Below are 26,330 nucleotides of genomic sequence, written 5' to 3'. Positions count from 1 at the left end.
GTCCCTTACGGGGCTAGATAATGACAGATGGCTCACCCTCCTGGCCTCCATTCCTTGACTGCGATAGGATATCACCTAAGCTAAGCATTGTCCTCAGCTCTCGGCAGGTACTTGCTAGATATTGTGACCTTCCGTGGATGTCCCGAGGGGACCACGGGGACCCGAACAGATGGTCAAATGAGGGGCTTGGGATTGTTTCAACTAAGTCTAGATAAAGAAAGCACAGAATTTGGCAACAGGACTTTATTGTTCAATACTGGGACGTTCTGGGGCTGGGACTGTCTGTCGTGGCTAGAAGTGGACCACGTGACACAGGGGGTCGCCATTCCAAGTCCCTCTCAGGCTACTCGTGGCCTGATGGCCACAGGGCATGGTTGCCTGATGTCCCCGGAGGTGAGGCATCTGTCCCCCACCTGCCATGCTTCCTATACAAATTAAATACAGGTCAAGTCACGAGACTTCATGCCCAGTGTGGGGATTGAACTCCCAAGCCTGAGATTAAGAGTCGCACGCTCTACTGACTGAGCCAGCCAGGCCTCCCCTTTATTTTTCCCAGACCCCCTCTGAGTGCAGGGGGGCTCCCCTCCTCCATCCCCCTTCGAGCTCTCCCCCATTCTCACGGTCGGGACTTGCTTCCCACTGGGGGGGGTGGGGTGGAGGACACCGAGCCGCACTTTGAAGCCGCTCTCAAGCACGCGACCACATTGTGGGCTGGAGATGCCACCATCGTGCTCGGTTTAATGATCAATTTATTGCCTGCCGGGAAGCCCTTTCTGACCCGGTTCGGCCCTCAGTTAGCTCCTTTTGCTCAGGGCTGGCGCCTGCCTCGGGATGGAGGCGGACAACTCCACTGGCGACCCCCGTGCTCCCAGCCCGCAGCTGAGCGTGACCGACCTCATCGTCATCACCGTGTATTTCGCCCTGAACCTGGCTGTGGGCATATGGGTGAGAGGCCTGCGGTGGGCGGCCAGCCAGGGTGGGCACCGGGGGGTGGGAACTGGGCTGGCAGGTCCCCGAGGCATCTGTATCGTGTCCCCTGGAGGCCGGGGGTCCCCCGGGGCCCTCCTCCCAGCCCTGGGGTAGATTCATCTGGGACCTTGACCAAGCCCCCTTCTCTTTGGGCAGTGGCTTCTCAGTCTACAAAGTGAGGAGGAGGAGGGCTTCTCTGTAACAGGCAGGCTTCGCGGGAAGTTCACTGAGCGTCTGTGCGGACAAGCTGGGGGCCCGGCACGGCTCATCGCCTTCTTGGCCTCTGTTTCCCCCATGTCAGATGGGCTCATGGTCTGTTCAGAGGAGGGGAGAGGCACACGGAGCCTGGGGATCTTTACTTTTAAAAGCTCTGTGTCCGGGGCCCCCGGGCGGCTCTGTCATTTGAGCGTCCGACTTCAGCTCAGGTCGTGATCTCCCACTTGCTGAGTTCAAGCCCTGCATCCGGCTCGCTGCTGTCATCACAGAGCCTGCTTTGGATCCTCTGTCTCCCCCCGCCCCCCACTCTCATCCTCCCCTGCTTGCACTGTCTCTCAAAAATAAAAATAAAACCTTAAAAAAAAAAAAAAAAAGCTCCCTGTCCACCAGCCTAGCCTAGTTCCTAAGCGAGTTTCTCTCACTTTCTATAGGAAAGAGAAGTGATTCAGGCCATCACAGACTCCAGTGGCAGTGAGGGTCCTGCTAGGCAGGCGCTGTGCTCGGCACCTGGTCCCCACCGCCCCGGGGCAAAGGCCAGCCCCATTTACAGATGAACCCCAGCGCTCTGGGGTCTGGGACTTCCCCAGCGAACCCCAGGTCCCGGTACATAGGGGAGGGGTCCCTCCTGTGTACTCATAATGCTGACCTTGGAGGCCTTTCTGGTGAGGACGTGAACACAGAAACCAGCTGTGGGTTTGCAGAAGTCAGGCTCGTCCTCCTTGTCCCCAGGAGTGCCCGGGCCAGCAGCCCTGAGTGCTGACACATGGTCTTTATCTACTGGGGGAGAATGAGTATCCCTATCTTGTCTTCCCTGGCCGCTGATTTAAGCCAGAGGGCCAGAGGTCAGCAAGACCTAAAGAGGGAAGAGGAGGGGAGAGAGAGGGAAGAGGAGGGAGAGAAGGCCTCCCCAGTCGGTGTGGGTGGGAGAATTTACTTGCAAGTGCACACGTAAGAAAATGTTTTGGGTATCTGAGGCCAGGCCCTTTGCCACCCGGTGACACGGCCCATCAGCCTTGCCGCCCAGGACTCGCCCCCTCCCAGCTCAGCCTTCCCCTGCAGGCTGGGGCTGTGGGAGTTCCAACCTGCCCCTCCAAGGCCACAGGGCTGTGAGCACAGGCAGAAAAGAACAGAGCCACTCAAGGAGTACACCCCGGAGCCGGATCCCACAGGGGTCAGATGTAGGCGTTCATCACCCAAAAGCAGATGGAACAAGCTGGGCTGGGCTGGGCAGGTGCACCTGCAAAGGTGCTGACGGTGGGGTTAGGAGAACCCAGGGGAGGGCCTTTAAGGAGGCGTCACAAGCGACCTTGGGCTGAGCTTTTGCATCTCTTAGGGTATCTGTGAGTAAGGGACCGAAAACCTGTATCAGATGAGCTTGCACAATGAAGGAAATATAATGACGTCCATTCTGAAAAGTCCAGCAATAGTGAAGGCTTCAGGTACGGTAGGATCCAGGGGTTTCCAGAGTTGCATCAAGGCTGTCGCTGCACTTCACTTTGATTTTCTCAGCCTCCCATGCATGTGTGGCATTGTCCTGAGTCCAGTTTCCCTCACAGAGGTGAGATGCCCAGCCTGTCTGGTTAGCCTGGGTTCAAATCCTGACTCCATCACTTACTAGCCACTTTCATCTGTGAAAGCCTTGACTTTCTCATTGGTAATACGAAGATGGTCACAGTACGTACTTCATGGGGCTGCTGCAAAGACTCAACACCTCGGGGCACCTGGGTGGCTCAGTCGGGTAAGCGTTTGTCTCTTGATTTTTGGCTCAGGCCATGATCTCGTGGTTCGTGGGTTCGAGCCCCGCATCAGGCTCTGTGCTGACAGCTCAGAGCCTGGAGCCTGCTTCGGATTCTGCGTCTGTGTTTCCCCCCCTCTCTGCCACTTCCCCGTTCTCTCTCTCTCTCTCTCTCAAAAATAAACATTAAAAAAAAATTTTTAGGGGCACTTGGGTGGCTCAGTCAGTTAAGCATCTGACTTTGGCTCAGGTCCTGATCTCACAGTTCGTGGGTTTGAGCCCCACATCGGGCTCTGTGCTGACAGCTCGGAGCCTGGAGCCTGGAGCCTGCTTCGGATTCTGTGTGTGTGTCTCTCTCTCTGCCCCTCCCCTGCTCACAATCTGTCTCTCTCTCTGTCTCTCAAAAATGAATAAATGTTAAAAAATAAATCAATTAAATTAAAAACTTAAAAAAATTTTGTTTTAATTAAAAAAAAATTTTTTTTAACGTTTATTTATTTTTGAGACAGAGAGAGACAGAGCATGAATGGGGCAGGGGCAGAGAGAGAGGGAGACACAGAATCGGAAGCAGGCTTCAGGCCCTGAGCCATCAGCCCAGAGCCCGACACGGGGCTCGAACTCACGGACCGCGAGATCGTGACCTGAGCTGAAGTCGGATGTTTAACGGACTGAGCCACCCAGGCGCCCCCAAAAAATTTTTTTAAATAAAATTATATATAAAAAAAAGACTAAACACCTCATAAAGGTAAAGCACTTGGGACCAACTCTGCCACAGAGGGGCACTCGGTGAATATTAACTACGTGAACTTGGCTGCCAGCACCCTCAGAGTCCCGGCTTCTTCCTCTGCCTCCCAGGAGGCCAGGAGCAATCCCAGCTTAAGTCCACAACTGTCCTGAACCAGGTGCGGCAGCTAAGGAATGTGATAGTCTCCACGGCTTAGATGACTCAGGGCTCCTGGAACTGGAGACCGGGCCGGGGCCACTCAGGCCAATTGCTAGGAAAAATGAGACCCCTTTAGGAAGGGAAGGGGCAAGAAGGAGGCAATTGGCCACGCCTACCACATCCCTGAAAGATGAAAGGACATGTTTGGAAAAATCCCGGGCTAAGAACAGAGCCGCTGTGGAAGTTGCACAGTGCACAGCCCACAAAGCTGGATGCGGCCATCCTGGCCAAGACCGTGAGAGTCTTCAGATACTACTGTATTCAGTATGGCTGGGTCACAGCTCAGAGAAAGTGATGGAAGATGGGGTGGGAGAGAGGCAAGCAGGAGCCATATCCAAAGCTTTGAATGTCAGATGCAGACAATTCAGGTGAACCATCTTGAATCTGGTGGGAGGAGGGGGGCGGCAATTAAAGTCAGGAAGAAAGAGGCCTGTATATTGATCGATACTTTGTGATCCAGTCTTATGTTAGGATATATATGTTGGGAGAAAGGAATGCAAAATATATACCTAAATATACCTCCAGGGTCCCTCTTTTCAAATTTCTTCTGTCCTCAAGTTCACATCTATTCACTTTCTCCTGTCCAGATAGCACTGAGGGCTTGAAAAACCCATATAATCACTGACCTTTATTGGGCTTACTTACTAGGTACCAGGCACTGTTGTTAGAGTGTCACATGTATTAACTCGTTAAACCTCACAGAAGCCCTGCAAGGGAAGGCCCGCATGACAGATGAGGAAACTGAGGCACAGAGGTGAGGTAATTTGCCCAAGGTCATACACAAGAAGCAAGGCGGCCAGGATTTGCTCCCAGGCATTCTGATTTCAGATTTTTAATTATATTATGGAGCACAAAACTCTATACTCCCACCAACACAAAAGGTATGCAAGAATACTTGAGTGATAATTCTTCGAAATGTATCAGAGATTAGAATACTAGAAGTTAGAAATCAAGGCCAAAAGGCTCTCAAAATCCTTAGCTCAAAGTCCTCATCAAGAGGCAAAAATCTCAGCTTCAGGGCACCTGGCTGTCTCAGAGCATGCAACGCTTGATCTTGGGCTTATAAATTCGAACCCCACATTGGGTGTAAAGATTACTTAAAAATAAAAATCTTAAAAAAAAAATCTCAATTTAGTTACGCACTGTGGAATGATCAAAACTTAGACTTTGAGGGGCGCCTGGGTGGCGCAGTCGGTTAAGCGTCCGACTTCAGCCAGGTCACGATCTCACGGTCCATGAGTTCGAGCCCCGCGTCAGGCTCTGGGCTGATGGCTCGGAGCCTGGAGCCTGTTTCTGATTCTGTGTCTCCCTCTCTCTCTGCCCCTCCCCCGTTCATGCTATGTCTCTCTCTGTCCCAAAAATAAATAAAAAACGTTGAAAAAAAAAAATTAAAAAAAAAAAAAAAACAAACAAAAAAAAACTTAGACTTTGACCTGTAAGGCTACAGTAACTGCCCTGAGGCAGTTTGGCGGGCCTGGGATAAGAAGTGTGGAGGATCCCGTCTTGGGCCAGCACAGGGCGTCTTAGTCAATGGCGACAGTCAGCCGTGCTCATGGCCCCCAGCTCCCTGGTGTGTCCATCCCTCCCCCAGTGGGGGGCCAGCGGGGAGCCACCGGGGGCTTGGGCCATGGTCCAGAGCAGGCTGGAAGTGAGTGAAGGGAAGGAACGGGACCACGGGGCCCAGGAGCTGGGGTGGAAGGCTGTGGATAAGATTCTGGTTCCCTCTGTCCTTTCTGTTTTATTGATGTAATTTCACATCACATGAAACTCACCATTTAAACCATTTTAAACTGTATAACTCAGAGGTATCTAGTACATTCATTCTGTTTTACAACCATTACCTGTATCTGCTTCCGAAACTTTTTCATCACCCCGAAAGGAAACCCCATACCTATTAGCAATCATTGCCCCTTGCCCTCTCTCCTCGGCCCCTGGAAACCACTAATCTACTTCCTGCCTCCGTGGATCCACCTGTCCTGGACATTTCATATAGACGGAATCATACAATATGTGGCCTTTTGTGTCTGACTCCTTTTACTTAGCAGAATGTTCTCGAGGGCCATCGTGCTGTAGCAGGTGTCAGAACTTCATGCCTTCCGAGGGTGGGGTAATATTCCATCGTACGGATAGACCACGTTGTGTTAATCAGTCGTTGAGCGTCTGGGTTGTTTCCACCTTTCGGCTGCTGTGAACATTCAGGCACGAGTTTTGTTCGAACACCTGCTGAGCTCCTTTCTGCCTCTGTTCTTGCAGTCTTCATGCCGGGCCAGCAGGAACACGGTGAGAGGCTACTTCCTGGCGGGCCGGGACATGACCTGGTGGCCGGTGAGTGTTCTCTCCCCCTGCTCCGCATCTGATCCCGGATGCAGGTGCTGCCTAGGGGCTCATCCCTGCGGTCACTTTGTGTGTCTTCCTCACCCGAGGTCACCGCCCGGGGTGGGGGTGGGGGGCCCAGCGATGGGGCAGGTTGAGGCTGGCAAGGGGCCCCCAAGCTGGGAGCGTCGGGATGGGGTGCCGGGAATTGGCTTTGGCGTCTGGTGGGGGCGGCTGCCTCTGCTGATTCTTTTTCCCCTCTGTCCTCCAGATTGGAGCCTCTCTCTTTGCCAGCAGCGAGGGCTCGGGCCTCTTTATTGGACTGGCGGGCTCGGGTGCGGCCGGGGGCCTGGCCGTGGCGGGCTTCGAGTGGAATGTAAGCAGGCAGGGGTGGACGCAGCTGCGGGAGGGTGCAGAGACCTTGAAAGGCGCAGAGACCTTGATAGGGCTCCAGTGGGGTCTGCCCTTGGCCACTCAGGGCAGCCAGTGTCTAGACGGGGGTTGTTCCCGGGGATGGATGGCCTTCAGAATGCCAGAGTGCTGGATAGGGAGCTTAGCCTTGGCCACAGAGGGAGGAAGAGGCAAATTCTTCCCCTCTTCAGGTTCTCTGGCGGGTCAGGTCTCCAGTCCGCTGGGCCCGGATGCAGGGTCTGTGGGAGCTGGGGACTGCCGTCCTCACCCTGTCCCTGTCCCCCTCAGGCCACGTATGTGCTGCTGGCCCTGGCGTGGGTGTTCGTGCCCATCTACATCTCCTCGGAGGTGAGTCTACTCCCGGGGACTCAGGGTGGCCTCACCTGCATCGGGGCCTTGCTCCCCTGGCTTGGTGATGCTGATGAACAGGAACCCCGGCTTCACGTGGTAGAGCCAGCCCACTGCTCCCAGGGCTGCGTTTCTTCTTAGGCCAACTAACGTTCCTGTCAACTCATGAAGACACGTTCCCGAGGCCCTCAGCCTGGGAGCCGTGTCTGCTGGTTTCCACGGCCCCTGTTCGCCGCATCTGGGGGGTGATGCTCCCTCTACCCGAGCACACACCTGGGCGACACTGTCCCTGACTCTGCCCACTCCTTCAGCCCCACTGGGCAGCCACTGGATCCAGTAGTTTCCATTCCCTGGATCTCTCCCAGTCCTTCCCCATCGAGTCGCGTCAGTAGCTCATCCGGATTTGTCACCACAGCCTTCAGACTTGTGCCTCTGTCCCTAGTCACCGTCCCCGGTTGTGGGATGGTAATGGGTATGTGGGTCTGGCCTTGCCCTTGAGAAGCTCTGGGCCCTGACAACTGGGTGAGATCTCGGGGGAGTGCTTAGTTCCTGCCCCCCTGTGCCTCCCCAGATCGTCACCATGCCTGAATACATTCAGAAGCGCTACGGAGGCCAGCGGATTTGCATGTACCTGTCTATCCTGTCTCTGCTGCTGTCCGTCTTCACCAAGATATCGGTGAGCTGCCCCCCACCCCCCAACTCCCAGCATCCAGCCAGCATCGCCTGGAATCATCCCTGTTTTGAGGGCCCCTCAGACACACCTGACATCCTCTCATCTGTCTCTTGTTCAACAGCTGGGGAAACTGAGGCCCAGAGAGGGACAATGATTTGCCCACACAGTGAGTGGGATAGCTTGACGAGGGCTTCCAGAAGGCGGGTTCGGCAGCTGGCATAGTTGGGGGCAGAAAGCAGGCCTTCTGACTTCTGCTTTGCCCTGGGTCTAGATATGAGGGCGTTCGGGGTTCTCGCTATGAGAGGTCACTGGTGGGAGCCTGGGGGTCAGCCTGGATGTCTTCCCTGGGCCAGCGCGGAGGTGAACCAGGACTGCCCACTAGGGGGCGCTGAGAGCCTTCATGGTCTCTGGCGGTTCAGCGGCCGCAGGGAGCCCATCCCGTGGCCGGTCAACTCCTTGGAGAAGCTGACCCCTGGCGGTGGCCTCCTGGTATTGGGGTGCCTCCCTAGTGGGCACCCCAGGCCTCTTTTCCCTTGGGAGCCTGGACCCGGTCCCCCTGGAAGGGTAAGGGCAGAAAGCGCACCTCAAATGTCGGGGTGGCTTGCGTGGGATTCCAGAAGGAAGGAGGGTTCAGAGGGAAGGTCCTTACAGACAATCTCATCCTGCAACCCCTGTGTGCAGATGAGGCCGTTGAGGCCCAGAGAGTGATGGCGACTAGCTCAAGGTCATGGTGAGTCAGGTGGAGACCAAAGAACCCAGGCCTCTGTCTCCCAGCCTCCCAGTCCCCGGGGAGGCCCCCGGCCACTGCTCTGCTGCACCGAGGCAGCCAGGACTTGGCACTTCAAACTCCACACTGTGATGGGAGATGAGTGGACTTACCCTCCTATAAAATGGAAAGCAACCCACTGACGTCAAGGCTGGGGCTCCAACGCCAATGCTGGGCTTCCGGATGAGGCCGAGAGGGAAGCGGGAGGAACGCTAATTGCCCGGCTTGGTTTGGGCAGGACCGGGGACGCCTTGGCTGATGGCTTTGGGCTGAAACTGTTTGAAGTGCGTGCGCCCAGCTGGCCCCCAGAGGCCCTGACCTCACTGGGCGGAGCCCCGCGAATGCCCCGGGTGTCTGTGCGTTCAGCACCCACCCCAGCTGCAGCCTGTCCTGACAGAGACCGCAGGGCTCACCTGCTGTCGTCCCTCGGGTGGGGATGCTGGTGTGCAGAGAACATTCGATAGCAGGGTGCGGGGATCACCACCCCGACCCTCAGATGGGGTCGGGGGCCACTGAGCCCCAATCACTGCGTGGCCCTGGGCTAGTCATTTAACCTCTGGAAAATAGAGAAACGGGGCACAATACCCTAGGCCACTTGGAGCAAAGGCCAACCATGGCCGACAAGATCCTCCAAGAAGGGGCCCCTGCTCCCCTGCTAACCTCACCTGTCCCTCTTCTGTCACACACATCATCGCAGCCACACTGGCTTCCTTGCACATCCATGAACACACCAGACGTGACCCTGCCTCAGGGCCTTTGCCCTTGTGTTCTCTGCCTGGAACCTTCTTCCCCTGGATATCCACATGGCTCACGTCCTCACCTGTGTCAAGTCTTTCAAATTTCACCTTCTCAGTGAGGCCTGCCCCTTCCCCGCTCTCACTCTTCTCCGTACACCGACTATCTTCTGGTCTGAAGACAGTCTGCATAATTCACTTAGAATGTCTATTGTCTGCCTCCCTCATTTCTTCTCTCTGTTCATGGATGCGCCCCCAGTGCTACATGCCTGGCATAGCTCATAGGACTGAATGAAAAAAACACACGCCAGGGGCCAGCTAAGTTGGTCTGCGGCAGGCTGGAAAGTAAGTAGTTTTGGCTTTGCAGGACACACACGAGCTGCTCAGATTTGCTGTTGGAGGGAGAAACTCCACACCAATGTGTGTGGACTGGATCTGGTCTGTGGTCTCTGGTGTGCCAACCCCTGACATACATAATGTGTGCCCTGGCTGAGCACCGGATGATAAACACATTCCCTGCTTTCTGCGAGCTTAGTGTTCCAGACAGATAAGTAAACAGACGAATACAATCGTAACAGTAAAAACGTTGATGAAAGAAGCAGAGGCGAGGCTGAAATCTACAAGGATGACAGCAGGCTCCCTTTGGAGAGAGTGGTCTCTGTGGGAAAGGCCAGGCTTGCGGCAGCTGAGGGAAGGGGCGAGGCGGGAGCGCAGGGAGCCGTGGAGCTCGGGGAGGGGTGAGCGCTGAAGGGGACAGAGGGGGCCTGGTGGACGACACCTGGACCTCTGGGCCTGGCTAGCTGGATTTTATTCCGTGCGTGGTGGAAATGCAGAGAACTTGATTTTTCTCTGAACAAGCTGAGTGCAGGAGGAGGCGGGGAGGGGCTTCCCAAGGGATGGGCCAGAGGGTAGACATGGGAGTATTTTGGAAACAGAATCAACAGCAGTGGCCGGTGGGTCAGGTGCAGGGAGTGTGGCAAAGGTGAGAAGTTTCTGGAGCCCTGAAGGGACAGTGGTGGCCTCGGAGATGGGCCACCCCTGGAGGTCCTGCTCCCCACTTCTGCCGGCCTCTGCTGAGGTCAGGGCTCTGTAGAGGGATGGAGGAGGCTGGGCCTGCCCCTGTGCCCGTCTCCATATCTGCTTACCCATTTTCCAGATAAGAGCCACCAAGGCCCAGGAGGCCGCATGACCTCCACAAAGCCATGTGATCAGGGACACAGTTTAGGGCTCTTAGCTTCTACGAGGCCGCAGCTCTCCTGGGCCCCCAAGAGACTGGGCTCGGGCTGCAGAAGGGGAGGTCCAGTCGGGCTGTCTAAAGTTCCTGGTCGGGGACTCCCCGGGAGCCTGTAGGCAATCTCATATTCGCTGCGGCACAGGCTGTCGCTGGATGCCGTGCAGGGTCCTGGAGTGAGGACAGCGGCTGAGTCCCACCTCCACACTTGGGCCTGTACTGCTGCTGACACTGTCCAAGTCCTCATGGCTCCTCGCGGCCCACCGCCCCAGACGGGAGTCCCTGAGTAGAGGTTAGGGGAGCAGGGCGTCGGAGAAGATAGTTCTGGAAGATGGAGCCTGCGGACTGGGCAGCCCCAAGGCACAGGGACCTGGCCAACCGAGGCCTGGAGGCCGTGAAGTGCTGGGCCTGGAATGGTGGCCAGTCTGGTGTGGCCAGAGTCACCTGGGCTTAGAGATGAGTGGCCGGGGCCTGAAGGCCAGCCACACAGATCAGGGCTCCGCTCTGAGGGCGGCCTGGGTGCGGAGAGGGGTCTTGGGTGGCAGGAGGATGAGCAGGCGGGAGGAAGGGGCTGCTGCTTTCTAGAGACCTCTTGTTCCCCATTCACCTGGCAACTCCAATCTCTGATACCTGTTGGAACCTGACCTCGAGGAAGTCTGTCCCCTCCCCAGGCTTCTGTGTCTCCTCCGGTCTGATGGGGGAGGGGGCTTGAAGAGTCCTTCCTGCTCTGATATTCACAACCCTGGGCTTCTCTCCTGGAGCTGGAGGTAGACACACGTACGAATGCACACACACACACACACACACACACACACACACACACTCTCACACACCACCAAAGCCAGGGACCAGAGTGACGGGCTACCGATCTCCTCAAAGCACCTTGTCAAGAGTCCACACTGGCTGGTCTCTCCAAGGGAGGGTAAAGGAGGGGCCTGGAGGGAGAGGGACAGGGAACACAGGCTCTGGAGTGACACCTGGGCTCGGCCGGGGCTCTGTGTCCTTAGGGCTTGGAGCCTGGGGGAACCGGGGGTCCACAAGACCGACGGGGCGGTGCTGGTCAGCTGGATGTCGGGCCGGGCACTGCAGTAGTTCGAAGGGGCCCCGTGCCCCCTGGTCCCACGCAGCCTCGCTCAGTCTTCTCGGGAGCCTGTTGGCCCCAAAGGTTGTATTTCAGGTCATCTCCCCCGAACTGAGCAAGCCCAGAATGGCACATTTGGAAACCTGGCAGGGTGGAGCCCCCTTGAGCTCACAGGACAGTCCTGCCCTCCTTCCCTGGGCTCCCAGTACAGTATGGGGGTGGGGGTAGAATTAGGGGTGTGAGGCGCACCCCAGGACTAGGACTCCAGCCCCATAAGCTGCCCCAGGGTCTGGGATGGCAGCGTCTGTATCCAGTGCAGCCTCTGGGGACCAGCCTTGGCCCGAGACACGGTCCTGGCTTCAGTTCCAACCCTACCGGAGGGCAGTGAGCAAGACTGCCCCCCTGCCCCCCCCCCCCCGGCCTGCCCCCAGAACACGTCTGGTCTTTTTTCAGGGCCGCCTGTCTAATGGGGAGCAGAGAACAGGGGGCACACCCAAACGGATATGGGCCTGGAGCCCTAGGCTGCAGATCTGATTCTTCAGGCCCGTAAGGCTTCTCGGGCCTCCTTCAGGAAGCCCTCCTGGACTCCTCCTTGTCATGGGCCCCTGGGAACCAAGGACACAGGGCTCCTCCTTTACATCTGCAGGCAGGAGCCAGACTCAATAACAACACTGCTCCTTGGTGGACATCGGCCACTCGGGACTTTATTAAATCAGCAGCATCCCCTGCACAACCGCTCGTCCACGGCCACGACCCCCTCCCGCCCTCCCAGCAGCGCCGGTGGGTGTGTGCGTGGGGCGTCTCTCCCTCCGTGTCCACGGGGCACTGAGGCCGCACGTCGAGTGAGCGGTGCCCTGAGTCCTGCGGTCACCTCGGGCCTCCGCACAACTTCCTCTCCCCTCCCGCAGATCGACCTGTACGCAGGGGCCCTCTTTGTGCACATCTGTCTGGGCTGGAACTTCTACCTCTCCACCACCCTCATGCTCGCCATCACGGCCCTGTACACCATCGCAGGTACGGCGCCCTCGCGGGGGTCGGGCGGGGGCCCGCGGACAGAGGACCTGACCGCCAGCCCGGGTGTCCACGTGGCCGGGCAGAGGTGTGCAGGGGCCTGAGAGGTGGGCGGGAGCCGGGGGGCCACCTCCCCGCACAGCCTGGCTGGTGGAGATTTGCATCGGGCTCCGCCGGCCCAGCTGAGCGGTCCACAGCTCACCCACCTGTGAGAGGGCAGGGGACACGTACGTGGAACCGCCGTCCCTCCTCCCTCGGGGTACAGCTTTCTCCAGCTCCCTTTTTTCTACCCACAGGGGGTTTGGCTGCTGTGATCTACACGGACGCCCTGCAAACGCTCATCATGGTGGTGGGGGCCGTCATCCTGACCGTCAAAGGTGAGGGGTAGCCCCCCGCAGCCAGCGCTTTTGGGGGGTCTGCCCTGTTAGGACCCAGGTGCCAGCCCTGGGCGGGGAGGAGGGGGTGGTGGACTCGCAAGGTCGAGCCACGAGGCGGTCAGCCCGTCAGCCTCCCCTGGGTGACAGAGGCTGTGTGTTCCTTTCCCACCTGTCGCCCAGCTGCCACTTGTCACCAGCTCCGGGCCGGCTCCGGTCTGGTGTGGAGGGGACTCAAGAATGCAGGGCCACGGCACCTGCCCTGGCTCGGGACTAGATGGTGACGTAGGGCCGAGGGCAGGTGCGCACACCATCCACGAACACTGCCAGGGCATTGATGGGCTCCAACTGTTTAAAATCATGTGCATAATCCCAAGAAGTCCTGCTACGGGTTGCTGGCCGATGGCAGGGGAGGAGAGAAGAGGGTTTAGACAGCTCGGTGATACTAGTCAAGGAACCCGGAGGAAGCTCAGAGGGCTCCCTCAATAAATAGGTAGTGAACTCCCCGTCCTGGGAAGTATGCGATCAGAGCCAGGAGGATCCCACAGAGGGTGAACAGAGGCCTTGAAAGCCTCCTCCAGACTCAGACTGTAGGATCCTCCAGCCTGGTAATTTCCGATCTTTGTATAGTGTTTGTACGTTTGCTCTGAGTACCCGGCCCGGCCTGGGCTCCGGGCGGCAATGAGGCTGGGGGCCCAGAGTCCGGGAGCAGGCTTCCTGCTTGGGAAAGGCAGGGGAGAGGGGCTTGCAGGTGAGACTAGGGATTTTCCTGTATCCAGACTTTGTGTACCTGCTTGCTTTCAGACCAGGGAGGAGACCCCACTGCAGGAGAGGGACCCAGGCAGCCGGGCCCAGCCTGGACGGGAGGGGTGGTTACAGACACAGCAAAAGCCGCAGATGGGCCAGGGTTTGGCCACACAGGGCCCTGACTCTGAGGTAGACGGGAACAGTGAGGGAGTGAATGTGCTCTGGCCTCGAGAGGAAAGACTTCTGGCTCGAGCCCCGGCCGGTGGGCCAGGTGGCTTTGGTCATGCCCTTGTCCCTTCTGGGACTTGTTTCTGTTCTCAGTGCTACGTGCCAGCCATCCTCAGCTCTGCCAAAATCACATCCTTTAGGAGCCCCAGGTCAGGACTTTAACACTTTTAGACTCCCCGGGAAGGTCCTCCAATGCCAAGAAAAAATACTTTTGCTTCCTTGATTCGACAGTCTGAAGCTTGGCAGAGAACCCCTGCCCGAGGCCAACAGGCGTCCGGGGGCCAAGAGGACACTGTGGTGTCCACGTGCAAAATGCTCATTTAGTAGTATTATTTTTAAATACAAATAAAATAGTCATTTGAATTCCCCTGTTCTGGAAAACCCTCTACCCTCCACGCCTCTCCAGACACTGGGAAAGGTGGATGGGAAAAAGTCAAGTTTGGTACATCGGGAAGTGGGGGCCCGGAGTCAGGGCCATCGGCCACCAGCCCGTCCCCGTCCCACCCCGACCCCTCCAGCCTTTGACCAGATCGGCGGCTATGAGCAGCTGGCGGCAGCCTACGCCCAGGCCGTCCCATCCAGGACCATCGCAAACACGACCTGCCACCTGCCCCGTGCAGACGCCATGCACATGTTCCGAGACCCCCACACAGGGGACCTCCCGTGGACTGGGATGACCTTCGGTCTGACCATCATGGCCACCTGGTACTGGTGCACTGACCAGGTGAGTGTCGCTGTTGCCACCCGCCCTACCTTCCTGCCTTCCGGGATGGGCCCTGGAGAGTCTGGGCGGCCCATCTGCCGATCCCTGGCGCGGCCCCAGGAACACCTGCGTGGTGAGTCTGGGCTGGGGCACAGGCCACGGACTGCACGGCTCCAGGCCCAGGGACAGGGTGCTAGGGTTCCTTGTGGTGCCGGGGGGCCTGGGCCCTCCGTTTAGAATCAGATGAGGCCCACTGGCCGCTGCCCGTCCTGGCCTTCAGGTGCTTTGACTGGGACAGTTTGGAGTAGGGGATTCCAAAAGGACTTGGATGCTCTTCAGCGACCCTGCCATCGGCCTGGGGGCTGGCATTTCGGGCCCGCCTTGGAGTCCCGGGATCTGCCAGCATGCGGGGCATGGGGCCAGCCTTGGCCTGCCAGGGGTACGTGCTTGTTACGGCTGGACTCGCTTTCCTGGTAGAGCTCTGGGTGCCATCGGCAGCCGCAGCGCGGTACCGCGGGGGTCCCGAGGTCCTCACGGGCCGCAGGAAGCCATCTTTATCCCTGGTCTCCGAGGCAGGGACTCTACAATGGGGGATCTGTTGGCCCTAGGAGAGAAAGAGCAGAGACAGTGAGGAGACCCCCCAAGGGCCAGGGGCAGGCGGCAGCCGGCTCACCTGGGTTTATGCCTCTTGGCCTTGCCACTCACCAGCGGGCGGTCCTAGACAAGTTCGTCTGACTACTTTGTGCCTCAGTCTCCCCTCGTGTCACACGGCGATGGGTCCTGCCTTTCACGGTTACGGTAAGGCGAGTTCCTACCGTTCCTGCCCCAGCCTTCTCCACCCGTCCACCGCGGGTGGTGCAGTGCTGGTGACTGCGTGGGCTGGGTCTTCTTCTGGAGTCTGAATCTTGTCCTCCCTGGGCTGTGAACGCATCAGGTCACCTCCTCCAGCCACCTACCCCTCTGGGCAGCGGCGGGCAATGCCCCCCGCTCTGCCTGCCCGGGAAGGCCGTGGGCAGTTCCAGGCAGCAAAAGGTCTTGTGCCAGCAAAGCCTCAGACAACCATCTTACCCAAGGACCCCACCGCGCAAGTGAGGCAGCAAGGCCCAAGGGCCGACCCGGTCGGCCACCATGGGATGAATGAAGAGAGCCTTCCCTGCAAGACATGCCCCTCCACTCCCCTCGGGCACCTCTGCTTTCCTCGCCACGCAGCGTGGGCCTGGCTGACACTGCCGTCTCTGGGCGGGACACAGGGCAGGAGATTTTCCCACGAAGGCCAAGTGAGTCAGCACGCTGCCTGGCCTCGAGGTCAGGGCTGAATGGGCCTTGCTGCCTGGAGAGGAGGGTCACACAGGGAGGCCGAGGCCGAACGCCGCTGACACTGGGGCTTCACGGCCCGGCTGCGGCCTCACTTCCCTGGCGTCTTCCCGCTCAGGCCTCGGACCAAAACCCCTCAATACAGGCACCTGCACCCCGGGTCCCGCTGGGTCTGCCTGGGGCACAACCAGGACTGGGACCAGAACCCCTGCGACATAGGTACCTTTGCACCGGATCCCACGTGCCTGGTGCTGCTCTGCTGTGACCCTCACCAGCAAGCAGGGGCTTTGCCTGACTCCACCCAGCCACTGGGCCAGGCCAGCCCCCCCAGGATGCCCACTCTGGTCAGCACCAGAAGGCAGCTGTGTGTGCTGGGGCCACAGGGCTTTTCATGGTCTTTAGACTTTTCACTACCTCCTGGCTCATCTCCCACGTGTCACTGACACTCGAACTCAGAAACAAACTGACCCAATAAGGCAGGAGGCGAAAGGCCCAACGGGCAGAGAGCTCTACGGAGCCCCTCTCTGACCTCAGTGTCCCTGTCTGAAACGCAGGGAGGCACTCGGGCCAGGGGGCCTCCTGGGGTCCTGCCTGCTGTGGCGATGCACCTTCTGTCACCTGCTGCTCCTGCGGTTTCACGGGGAGTGTCCCTTTCAGGTGACAGCAGCAGCTACGTTAATCAGGACAGCGAGCGCCATTTTTCCCGGTGTGAGTGCGCGGCACCCGTAACCTGGTTTCACCCACGGGAAGGTTCTCTCGCCTTCACCTCACGGCCGAGACAGACAGACGACCAGGCCAGTTCAGGACTTTCCCAGAGTGGCGCCCGGGCCAGCACTGAGCCGTGGCTGACCCCGAGGCCGCACCCCAAGGGAAGCCTAAACTTGGGGAACTCGCGACCGGCCGGGCGTGAGCTGGGCCACCTGCATGGTGCCTCGCTCGGTCCTTGCAGCAACCCTGCGGGTCAGTGTCAGTAGCCCACTTTAGAGATGAAGGCACAGGGGATCAGGGAGGTTAAGCGGCCGAGCACGGGGAGTGGGCAACAGCTGCCGGCCCAGCCCGGGCTGAGAGGTCGTGGGGACGCAGCAGCCCGCTGACACTGCAGGGAAGGGCCCGGCCCTGCCGCTCGCCTCAGCTTCTCCAGCTGCAGAATGGGGTGACGGCAGCTGCCCCCCACCCCTGCCTCCCAGGGCTGCCCGCCACGAGCACAGAACGAGATGATGGGAATACAATACACAGGGTTTTAGGGAACTGCTTTTTCTCTTCCGTGAGGAGCGCAGCCCTGGGCTCTTGCACCCGCAGGACATCAGAGAATTGCGTCTAACCCCCTCATCGTCCAGACAGGGAAACTGAGGCCCCAAGTGAGGCCACGACTTGTCCCAAGTCAGACGTAGCCGGTGCCAAAGCAGGATTGAGGTCAGCTTGTCCTTCATACTCAGGGTTGCCCCTCCAGACCCTGTAACGAATGCTCTATCATGTCTCAGAGGAAAATAAATGCTGGGAGCTCTCCGTTCAACCAGCATGTCTGGAAAATAGGTTAAAATCACACATTCTTACTTCTGAACTGCAGCTGGTGACTTAAACTGCAGAGCACCAAAAGAAAAATGCTTCGATTTAGAAGGTGTAGATTGTACAACTCTGTGAACAAACACACTAAAACTGTGTATTAGTTTTGTACAGTTTATGTGGCTGAACTCTATGTGAATTATACTTCCGCAAAGCTGTTTATTTATTTATTTATTATTACTTTTTTAACGTTTATTTACTTTTGAGACAGAGAGAGACAGAGCATGAACAGGGGAGGGTCAGAGAGAGGGAGACACAGAATCTGAAACAGGCTCCAGGCTCTGAGCTGTCAGCACAGAGCCCGACGCGGGGCTCGAACTCACGGACCGCGAGATCACGGCCTGAGCCAAAGTTGGACGCTTAACCAACTGAGCCACTCAGGTGCCCCGATCCGTAAAGCTGTGAAAGAAAGGAAAGGAAAGGAAAGGAAAGAAAGAAAGAAAGAAAGAAAGAAAGAAAGAAAGAAAGAAAGAAAGACAGAGAGAGAGAGAGAGAGAGAGAGAAAGAAAGAAAGAAAGAAAGAAAGAAAAAAAGAAGAAAGAAAGAAAGAAAAAGAGAAGAAAGACACAGAGAAACAAAGAAAGAAAAAGGAAGGAAGGAAGGAAAGAAGAAAGAAAAAGAAAGAAGAAAGAAAGACAGGGAAAGAAAGAAAGAAACTCATAATGTCAGAGCTGGGAGGGATCTCAGATGCCATCGATTCCAATTATCTGTCCCTCCTCCCATGCTGCAGATCTGCAAACTGAGGCCCAGTTAGGATTTGCCTCGGGCTACATGGGGAGCCACGCTCAGGCAGCTTCTAGCACCCCTCTGCTACTTGACCACAAGCTTCCCCAAATCCCTGGGTTTAAAGCTCCAGGCCAGTGATACAGAACAGAGGCACCCCCAAGCGGGGCTGAGACTCACCCCCTCCTCGTGCCCCCAGGTCATCGTGCAGCGGTCGCTGTCCGCCCGGGACCTGAACCACGCCAAGGCGGGCTCCATCCTGGCCAGCTACCTCAAGATGCTGCCCATGGGCCTGATCATCATGCCAGGCATGATCAGCCGTGCACTGTTTCCAGGTAGAACAGACACCGGGGGCTGGGCCGGGGCTGCAGGGGGTCCAGGGTTCTGGGTCCCTGACCTGCAGTGCTCACCGGGAGGAGAGGCAAAGGACGAATGTGAGGTGTTTCCTAGCCTTAGGGGAGAGGGGAGGAGAGTGCTCCCCAGGGCCATAATCAAAGGGATTGACATGGAGGTGGCTTGGCATAAGGTCCAGACAAGGACCACTTACTGCCATGTGACCTCAGGGCTAGAAAGAACCATCTCGGTGCGCTCAGCAAACAAGGGAGGGGGTCAACCGCTATGGCAGGGCAGAGTTGACTGCCTGTAACACCAGTGTCTGAAATCTCTGGGTATGTTAGGTGCGTTTCCTTTCGGCTCCCAGTGGCTGGCTTAGGTTGACTTTGTGGGGCGCTGAGGCTGTGGATGCCCAGCGTGGGTTGGGACCAGCCACGCGTGTGGCCCTGGGTGGTTGCCACCTACCCCCTCCCTCTGCTCGTCAGTTTCCCCATCTGTACATAGCGTGCAAAGCTGTCTGATCTGGGGATGCGGCACCCCAGCAGGTGACCACACTGGGTGCTTGGGGCTGGGGGAGGGGCTCCCAGGACCCCTCACGTGCGGGGACCCCGACCCACCTGGGTCTCCTTGTCCGTGGAGTGCGGAGCCTGCATCCTCCTTGGAGTACCCGCTTCTTCTCTCTCCCGACCTGGGACCCACGGCGAGCCACCCAGGGGTCCACCAAAGGTCCCGCGGGTCATGTGGGGGGCACTCAGCTGTCGTCGGGGGGGCTGGGCTGGCCCGTTGGCTACCTGCTCCGAGTGGCGCCTCTGCAGAGGGGCTGAGCGCCCCCTCACCTCAAAGTACTCGTCTGACACAGAAGAGGAGGCCGCCGAGGGCCGCCGGGGGCCAGGGCCGAGGCCAGAGCTGCCTGAGAGGCTGTCCTGGTCACTGAGGGTCACATAGTCATCATCATCTTCCTCCTCGTCCCCATCTAGCCCATTGGGGATCACCGCTCCGTGGCCGTCAGGGTCATCCTGGGTCACAGACACCTGCCGCTGGAGTGGGGCATGGCCTGGGCCCGGTGTCCTGGGCGGCTCATGGTCTGTCCCATTCTGGGGCGTCTCCTCCCCTGGGGCCTCCAGGGCCCAGTCCACACCGTCGCCGCCATGCTGGGCAAGCAGCTCTGCCACAGGGACTGTCCGGGGCTTGGGCACGGGGGGCTGTGGCTCAGGGTCCCCCTGGGGAAGGCCGTTCTTAGCGTTCTCAGCTGGGACCCTGTCCTCGGGGGCACCGGGCCCGGGGGTGGGGCCACAGTCCTGGCTTTGCCTCCACAGCTGGGTGCCAGCTTGGGAAGTGTCTCGGATCTTGATGCGGTTCATCTGGCTGGGCTGGGGGTTCCAGATGTTGGGGTCAATGATATTGATGTAGCCCAGGATGTCACTGCCGGGCTCCGGGTCCGGCTCCACCCACGTGGGCAGGTACTCGAACATGTTGGCCCGCTCCAGGTTGAGCAGCCCAGGGTGGATAGGCGGGGGCGCCTCGGCGAGGTCTCCCGGCCGCTCGGCCAGCGCCGCGCCCCGCAGCCCCGGGGGTTTCTTCCCCTCCTGCTTCTCAGAGGAGGTCTTGGCGATCTCGTCGGCACTCTTGGCCTTGACCAGCGCGTACTTGGGGTTGACGAGCTTCTTGGCTACCGTGCCCGAGGGCACCAGTGGTACCATGGAGGGCAGCACGATGGGCTCCGGCTCCGGCTCCTTCTCCATGGGGACGCCCTTGAGGCTGACACCGTGGGACATGAGGTACAGCTCCTGGAACTGCCGGTCAAACATCTCCACCACCTGGCCAGACAGCACGGAGATCACGTTGCGGTCTGTCCTCGCGGCCGACCACGTGAAGCTGCAACACAGGGGGAGGGGGCAGCCCGGTCAGGCACGTGGGGGCCTGCCCCCCTCCCTCCAGCCTGGGGCCCCCCACCGTGCACCCACAGGCCGGTGTTCATCAGACTGTGGCCACGGGGCCCCGGATGGAACCAAGAAGCGAGCAGGGGCAGGGAACGGCACAAGCCTCGGGGTCAGACCTGAGTCTGGGACAAGTCGCTTACACCGAGGCCGCTCCCACCTGTGTAAAACAGCACAGCGTGGGGCTCCTCTTGGGGGTTAGGGCCCCCTGTAAGGCCGCTCACAGAATGCCCGGAACATCCCTGCTGTCATCCCGTGCACATGGCAGGTGCTATCGCCCGTGACTTTGCCGCCAAGCCCAGCGTGGCTGTGGGCAGCCCCCGCCCTGTGCCCCCTGCTCGGTGGGGCTTGCAGAGCTGGGCCACAGCCATCCTCATCATGGCCCATCCTCGAAGGTGGCTCTAGGAGTGACCGCCCTGTGCGCCTGGCCCACACCCATCTCTAGGCTGGTGACACCTTAGGCTGGAACAACAGTCTTGAAGACAAAAGCCCTCCCCAGCCCGTTTCCGGAGACAGGCGGGCGGCGTGAGGGCGTGCCCCAGCCCCGCTCACACCTCAGCAGTTTTGGGACCAGTGAACCGGAATAACCAGGGTGTCATAAGGCAGGATTAAGGGCAGAAACCATCTGGGAACCGGAGCCACCTCTGTCCCCAGCCCCCAGAAAGCTGGAGAGTCACCTGTAGGAGCCGCAGATGGCCCGGTCTCCATCCACGAACATGAACTTCTGGGCCAGGGCACCCTTGAACTTGGTGGCCGACCGTGTGAAGAACTCTGTTCCCCCGCTGCTCCGCACCCTGAGATTCTGTGTTGGGGCGACAGGAGGCAGAATTACATGTGATCAGAGCACTGACCACACTGGCAGGGTGTGCGGGGGACAGGGGCTCGGATGGGGAAGGATGGGGCAGTGAGGCCTGGAGAAAGGGGGTGCTGTACGTGGGGACCACAGGGTCTAGACCAAGGTGGCGAGTGCAGCGATATGAAGGTAGAAAGTGGGGGGGGGGGGGGTGACAGTGACAAAGGGGATGGGGCAGGATGGTCTGGGTGTGACCCGAAGGCTGTCCACAGGGCAGCCCTGGGCAGGAGAAGACCTGCGTGGCCAGGCCAGCTTGGGAAAAGCCGGTGCAGGTAGCGGGAGGCTATTGCAGGGTCTTGAGCAGGAGGGGCGTGCAGACACAATTTAGAAAAGTCCTCTGGCGGCTGTGCAGCTGGGGATGGGGGGGCCTGCTCTCGGGGAACCTGGGGATTGCACGCGGGCAAGTCTGTGGCCTTCCCAGGGTGAGTGAGCGGCCCTGTGGCTCCAAGCAAGCTAGAAGGGCCCCGAGAGACCATGGGAAGGGAAGGGAAGACCCAGAGGGAGCAGACCCGGGGCCACCACTGCCTCCCGTCAGAGCCAGGTCGCTCCTGCCTTTCTCTGGACTCTCTGACCACCTGAGGCCTCCCTGGTGCGCAGTCTGTGGGGCCCTGTGGCACTCTCTTTCCACCAGGAGAGTTGGGGCACAGCAGACCCCAGGAAGGGCAAAGCGAGTGCGGCTGAGGCCCAGGAGTGGAGGGGACAGTTGAGGGGACCCCAAAGTAGAGCCTCAGGATGGGAAGGACACTTGTGCTCATCTGGTGCAGGTAATTCCCCAGAGTGTGTTAGAAACCCAGGCTCCCAGGTGCCCCCAGAGATGTGCCTCCGGAGGACCGGGGTCAGGCTGGGAATTTCATTGTTTTATCTATTTATTTTGAGAGACAGAGAGAGAGAGCACAAGTGGGGATGGGGCAGAGAGAGACAGGGAGAGAGAGAGAGAATCCCAAGCGGGCTCTGTACCACCGGTGCAGAGCTTGACGCGGGGCTCAAACTCATGAACCTCGAGATCACGCCCTGAGCCGAAGTCAGATGCTTCACTGACTGAGCCACCCAGGCACCCCGGGAATTTCATTTTTAACACAAGCCCCAGTGAATCTGACACCTGTCCGGGGCAGGAACCCCCTTGACAGCATCCTGATCGGTCTGCCTACGGGTCACTGTGACAGGAGTCACTCCCTCCAGAGGGCATCATACCTCTGTGGCTTCCCTGTTGCCCTCGCCCACTCACTGGCCCCCGCTTACTAACTGCCCACTCGTACACTCATTCCTCAACCCTGCCAAGCCCCCAGCCACACACGCAGAAAGGACTGTGACCAGGACGCCCTGCTGGAGGTGAGGGAGGAGGCAGATGAGTTAGAGCCCCCAGTGTGGGGGGCCGGGACAGGCTCCAGGGAAAGCCTGCCATCGAAAGAGGGCGAGAGGATGAGTGGGGCAGGCAGGAAGAGGGTGCAGCATTCCAGACGTGGGAACGCAAAGGCCTGGTAACAAAAGCAGCCTAAGACCCGAGAGGACATCGCGGGAGGAGGGTGGGTGATGGAGCCTGTAGAACAGGCTCAGCCAGATGCCCATGCAAGACCCCACACCTGCTTAAGGGCCTGGCTCAGCCCTGTGGGCAGTAGGGAGCCATGGAAGGATTCAGAGCAGGAGTGACCGGGTTGGAGCTGCCCCTCAAGAACAGTTCTGGCACCCAACGGTGGGGCAGGGGGGGAGGGCGCATGAAGTGAATGAGAAGCAGGAAGTGGAGGACAGGGAGGGACGGCCTGAGTCAGGGCAGGGGCAGCGGAGAGAAGGGAGCGGGAGCCTACCCTCCGCTCGGGCCCCCGGCCCAAGGGCGCTCCTGTGTCTGTTCCCTCTGTGATAGGTCTCAGACCCCTCTCCGCTGGGCAGCCCGAGGGCAGTACCCAGAGCTCATGGGGCGGGCATGGATGTCCACCTGGCTGTGGGCTGAATAATCGCTGGGTGTTGGGCCCAGCCCAGTAGGCAGATAAGCCTTTACTCCCAGGGCCGGCTCCCCTGCCCCCCAGGCTGCCTGTCTGTACACAGCCAGCTCAGCAGGAAGCTGGCCATGACCCAGGACAATTAGTGCTCGTGACTTTGTACCCAACGCGGAGCCTGCTCAGGGACCAGAAGGTGTAACAAAGATCCTGGAGGCGCTTCGAGGCCTTTTCCAGTCACCTGCGCCCGACCACAGCCTGGTTCTGTGGCTTCTGTGGGCTCCCGGCCCAGAGCTCTGCATGCTGGGGCCACAGGCCTCTCCTCAGCCCGGAAGAACAGCCTCAATTCCCCCCTCACCGGTGTCTGCCCCCGCCCACCTCAAAGCGTGGCCCCGTGAAGGGCCCAGGAGGTCACCACCTACATCTCAGAGTGACTCAACTCCAGGAGAGAGGCAGCCTTGGCTGTGCCAGATTCGCTGTGGGACTCTAAGTGGGTCTCTGGCCCTCTCTGGGCCTTAGTTTCCCTGTCTGCATGCTGCACGGATGGCCCCGACTCTCAGGCCCATCCAATCCCGGGGCTGTTTGTTCCCAGGTGGGTCCCGCCCCATGGGGCCTGGCCCAGATGAGGTAACGTCTCGGGAGTCAGGGCTCGGGTGAGCGCAGGGAGAGGATCCCACAAAGCTGCATTGTCTCCGAGCCCCGGGGCACCCCCAGCAGAGCACGGAGCAGGCAGGGTGGAGGGCACCCAGGCTGGCTCAAGAGGAGTGGCCGGGGCAAGCCCGTGGACCCTCTGGAACCTCAACTTGCTCGTGTGTCAAAGGGGCAGCGATGGGTCCCCGAGAGGACATCGGGGGGACGGCTGGGCAGCGTTTCATCCACTCCAAGAGCAGCTCTTGCCCCAGCCACGTATGGGGCACGGCGTGGGGGACGCTAGGCTGGGGCAAACCTGTAGCGCCCTGCCTGTATCCCCCGCGGGGCCTCTTAAGCTCACAAAGATGCCACTTGACCCTGTACTGAGCTGGCCGTGGCCCACACGGGGGACAGTGGTAGGCAAAGGGGACCAGCCCAGTGCCCCTCCCCCCGGAGCTCTGGTCAAACATGGCTCCAGTCCTGGCACCAAACGGATGCCAGCTGGGCCTCCCTACACCTCAGTTTTCTCACCTGTGAAACGGGCCTACCCGCTCTTATGCTTCAGGGCTGCTGCGAAGACTGAAGGAAGCCACGGTGCACGTGGCTGAGGGCCAGCAAGGTGCCCGGCACCCAGTGGGGGCTCCATAATTTGAGGTGCCAAAGTAGGATGTGACACCACAGGCAGTATGCCCGGGATACGATCCGTTCCGCTCAAGGGGCAAGAGGGGACTGACACAGAGGACCAGAAAATATCTAGAGTGTCACAGGCCAGGCCCAGAGAGGCCAGGACTGTCGGCCGTGTGTGACTGCCAGGTGGGCTCAGGGAGGGGGAGTGACCGACCCATGGTCTCCCAGTAGGTGGAGTCCAGCCCCCAGCTGGACCATAGTGGCTCTCTGCAGGGACCTGCTAACATCTCCTGGGCCCGAGGAGAAGTGGGGAGGCCCGGAGACACATCCTGACCGGGTCTGGCCGGTGACAGCGAGATCGGGCCAACCGTGCAGACTGCAGGGGACAGAGCACCCGTGTCCCCATGCTGGGATGAACAACAAGAAGCTGAGATGAACAGCACCCTCAGGGGTAGGGGATGGGGCAGGGCTGAGCCAGCCCAGCTCCAGGACCCTGATGTCTGAGGGGCCCCTGGCTCTTCCCCTACGGTGGGTTGCTCACTGCTGGTATTCCGGGCTAGGCGATTCCCTGTTGTGGGGACTGTCCTGTGCACGCTTAACAGTGTCCCTGGCTGCTACCTGCCAGGTTCCAAGAGTACCCTCCCAGTCACAACCGTTAAAAAAGTCTCCAAACATTGCCAAATATCCCAAGCCAGGCAAACCCCGCTTGGTTGAGAAGCATCGCCCCACACCCCGAGTCCGTTACAGACCCAGGCCAGGATCAGAGACGGCCGGACGGGAGGGGGGGGGGGGCACCAGAAGGGGGCCAAGGCTGGCCCGGCCAGCGTGGAACCCAAGCCACAGGCTGAATCCTGTATCCTCATCAAGTGCCTTCCCACGGCCACGGTGGCTGGAGTTTTCTTGTTCATCAGAAATAGGTCCGGCCTTAGCCCAAGTAGCTGCTGGTTTTTCCAGTTTGGCCGCACAGAGCCGACTCGCTTTTCAGATCAGTCAGGCATCTCACAGCTCTGGTCCTGTCTCAGCTGTGAGGCTGGAGGCCCAGCCGGGCTCCCCCTGCCTCTGGGGCATCCCTCAGCCCTCAGTCTCACCCCAAATGTGACTGGGTCACCTGGCGTGGCTCATTCCCACACTCCCTGCTTGAGAGAGTCAGGGGCCAGCTGAGCCAGCAGGCTGGGGTGCTCGGGGATGGCCGGGACCCTCACACCCAGGAAGGTGCTGGTGTCTGTCTTCCCACTTGACCTCAAAATCGAAAGCAAGAGAGGGGCTGGCCCACACAGTCCAGCGGCTGTTTGCAGAATGTGTTGTGTGAGCTCGAGGCTCAGGAGGCAGGAGGCTCGGGTGCAGGGTGGTGGGCTGCCTGGAGGTGAGGGTGTGAGGGCAGTCCCCAGCCGGAACACAGCTTGAAGGGGAAGGGAAAGGGAAAACGAGGCCCAGAAAGATTCAGTATCTCTGCCCAAGGTTACAGTGCAGGTGGCAGAGATGGGCGCAGGCCTGGCTCCTGGCGTTGCCCAGACTGGTGCCCGACACCCCCACAGTCACAAGGATGACCCCACCAGGGTCAGACCTGTATCCTGGGCCCGTAGGAGCTGAGGGCAGGTCGCTGCAGAGCTGGGCAGGGGTGGCGGGCAGCCGAGGGCGGGCCCAGGGATTACCGGCAAAGGAAGTGCTCCTGAGACAGGTCCGGGCCCAGCTGGCCCGCGGGCAGGGAGGTAGGCCGAGCAGGCAGGCCCTCGACAAGGTGACACTTGGCCAGGGCTGGGCGCACAGGAGCCTCTGGCCACCTGCCCAGGCTGTGGAGCGGGCGGGCTCAACAGCAAGAATGAGGAGGTCAGGGTCACACGTTCTTTCCCAGGAAGGTACCTGACCCTCCGTGGCACCCAGCTCCTGGGCCCATCACTCTGCAGAGCCTGCTAACATTCCCCAGAGCAGGGAGGTG

At 59.4% G+C, this 26,330-nt stretch overlaps 2 protein-coding genes across 2 annotated transcripts in view; one reads left to right on the top strand and one right to left on the bottom strand.

Moving 5' to 3' along the window:
- The first annotated feature begins 831 nt into the window (after positions 1-831).
- On the top strand, positions 832-12,535 carry SLC5A10 (solute carrier family 5 member 10). The gene is made up of 8 exons (XM_078436946.1): positions 832-945; positions 1,126-1,281; positions 5,455-5,511; positions 6,117-6,188; positions 6,448-6,552; positions 6,660-6,935; positions 7,507-7,611; positions 12,329-12,535. The coding sequence occupies exons 1-8, from the start codon at positions 832-834 to the stop codon at positions 12,533-12,535; spliced, it is 1,092 nt and encodes a 363-aa protein (XP_078293072.1).
- Positions 12,108-26,330, bottom strand: part of SACK1G (scaffolding CK1 anchoring protein G) — a 30,379-nt gene continuing 16,156 nt past the window's right edge. The window contains exons 4-6 of the mRNA XM_060647128.3: positions 21,031-21,155; positions 19,034-20,291; positions 12,108-15,087 (exon numbers count right to left, since the gene is read on the bottom strand). Coding sequence (XP_060503111.3) covers positions 14,677-15,087; positions 19,034-20,291; positions 21,031-21,155 — 1,794 coding nt within the window. The 3' untranslated portion in view covers positions 12,108-14,676. The remainder of the gene's footprint in view (positions 15,088-19,033; positions 20,292-21,030; positions 21,156-26,330) is intronic.

Source organism: Panthera onca, chromosome E1 (genome assembly GCF_046562875.1).
Source record: "Panthera onca isolate mPanOnc1 chromosome E1, mPanOnc1 haplotype 2, whole genome shotgun sequence".
NCBI lineage: Eukaryota > Metazoa > Chordata > Mammalia > Carnivora > Felidae > Panthera > Panthera onca.
The sequence above is the reverse complement of the archived record's forward strand: the minus strand, read 5'-3'. Positions and strand labels throughout refer to the sequence as shown.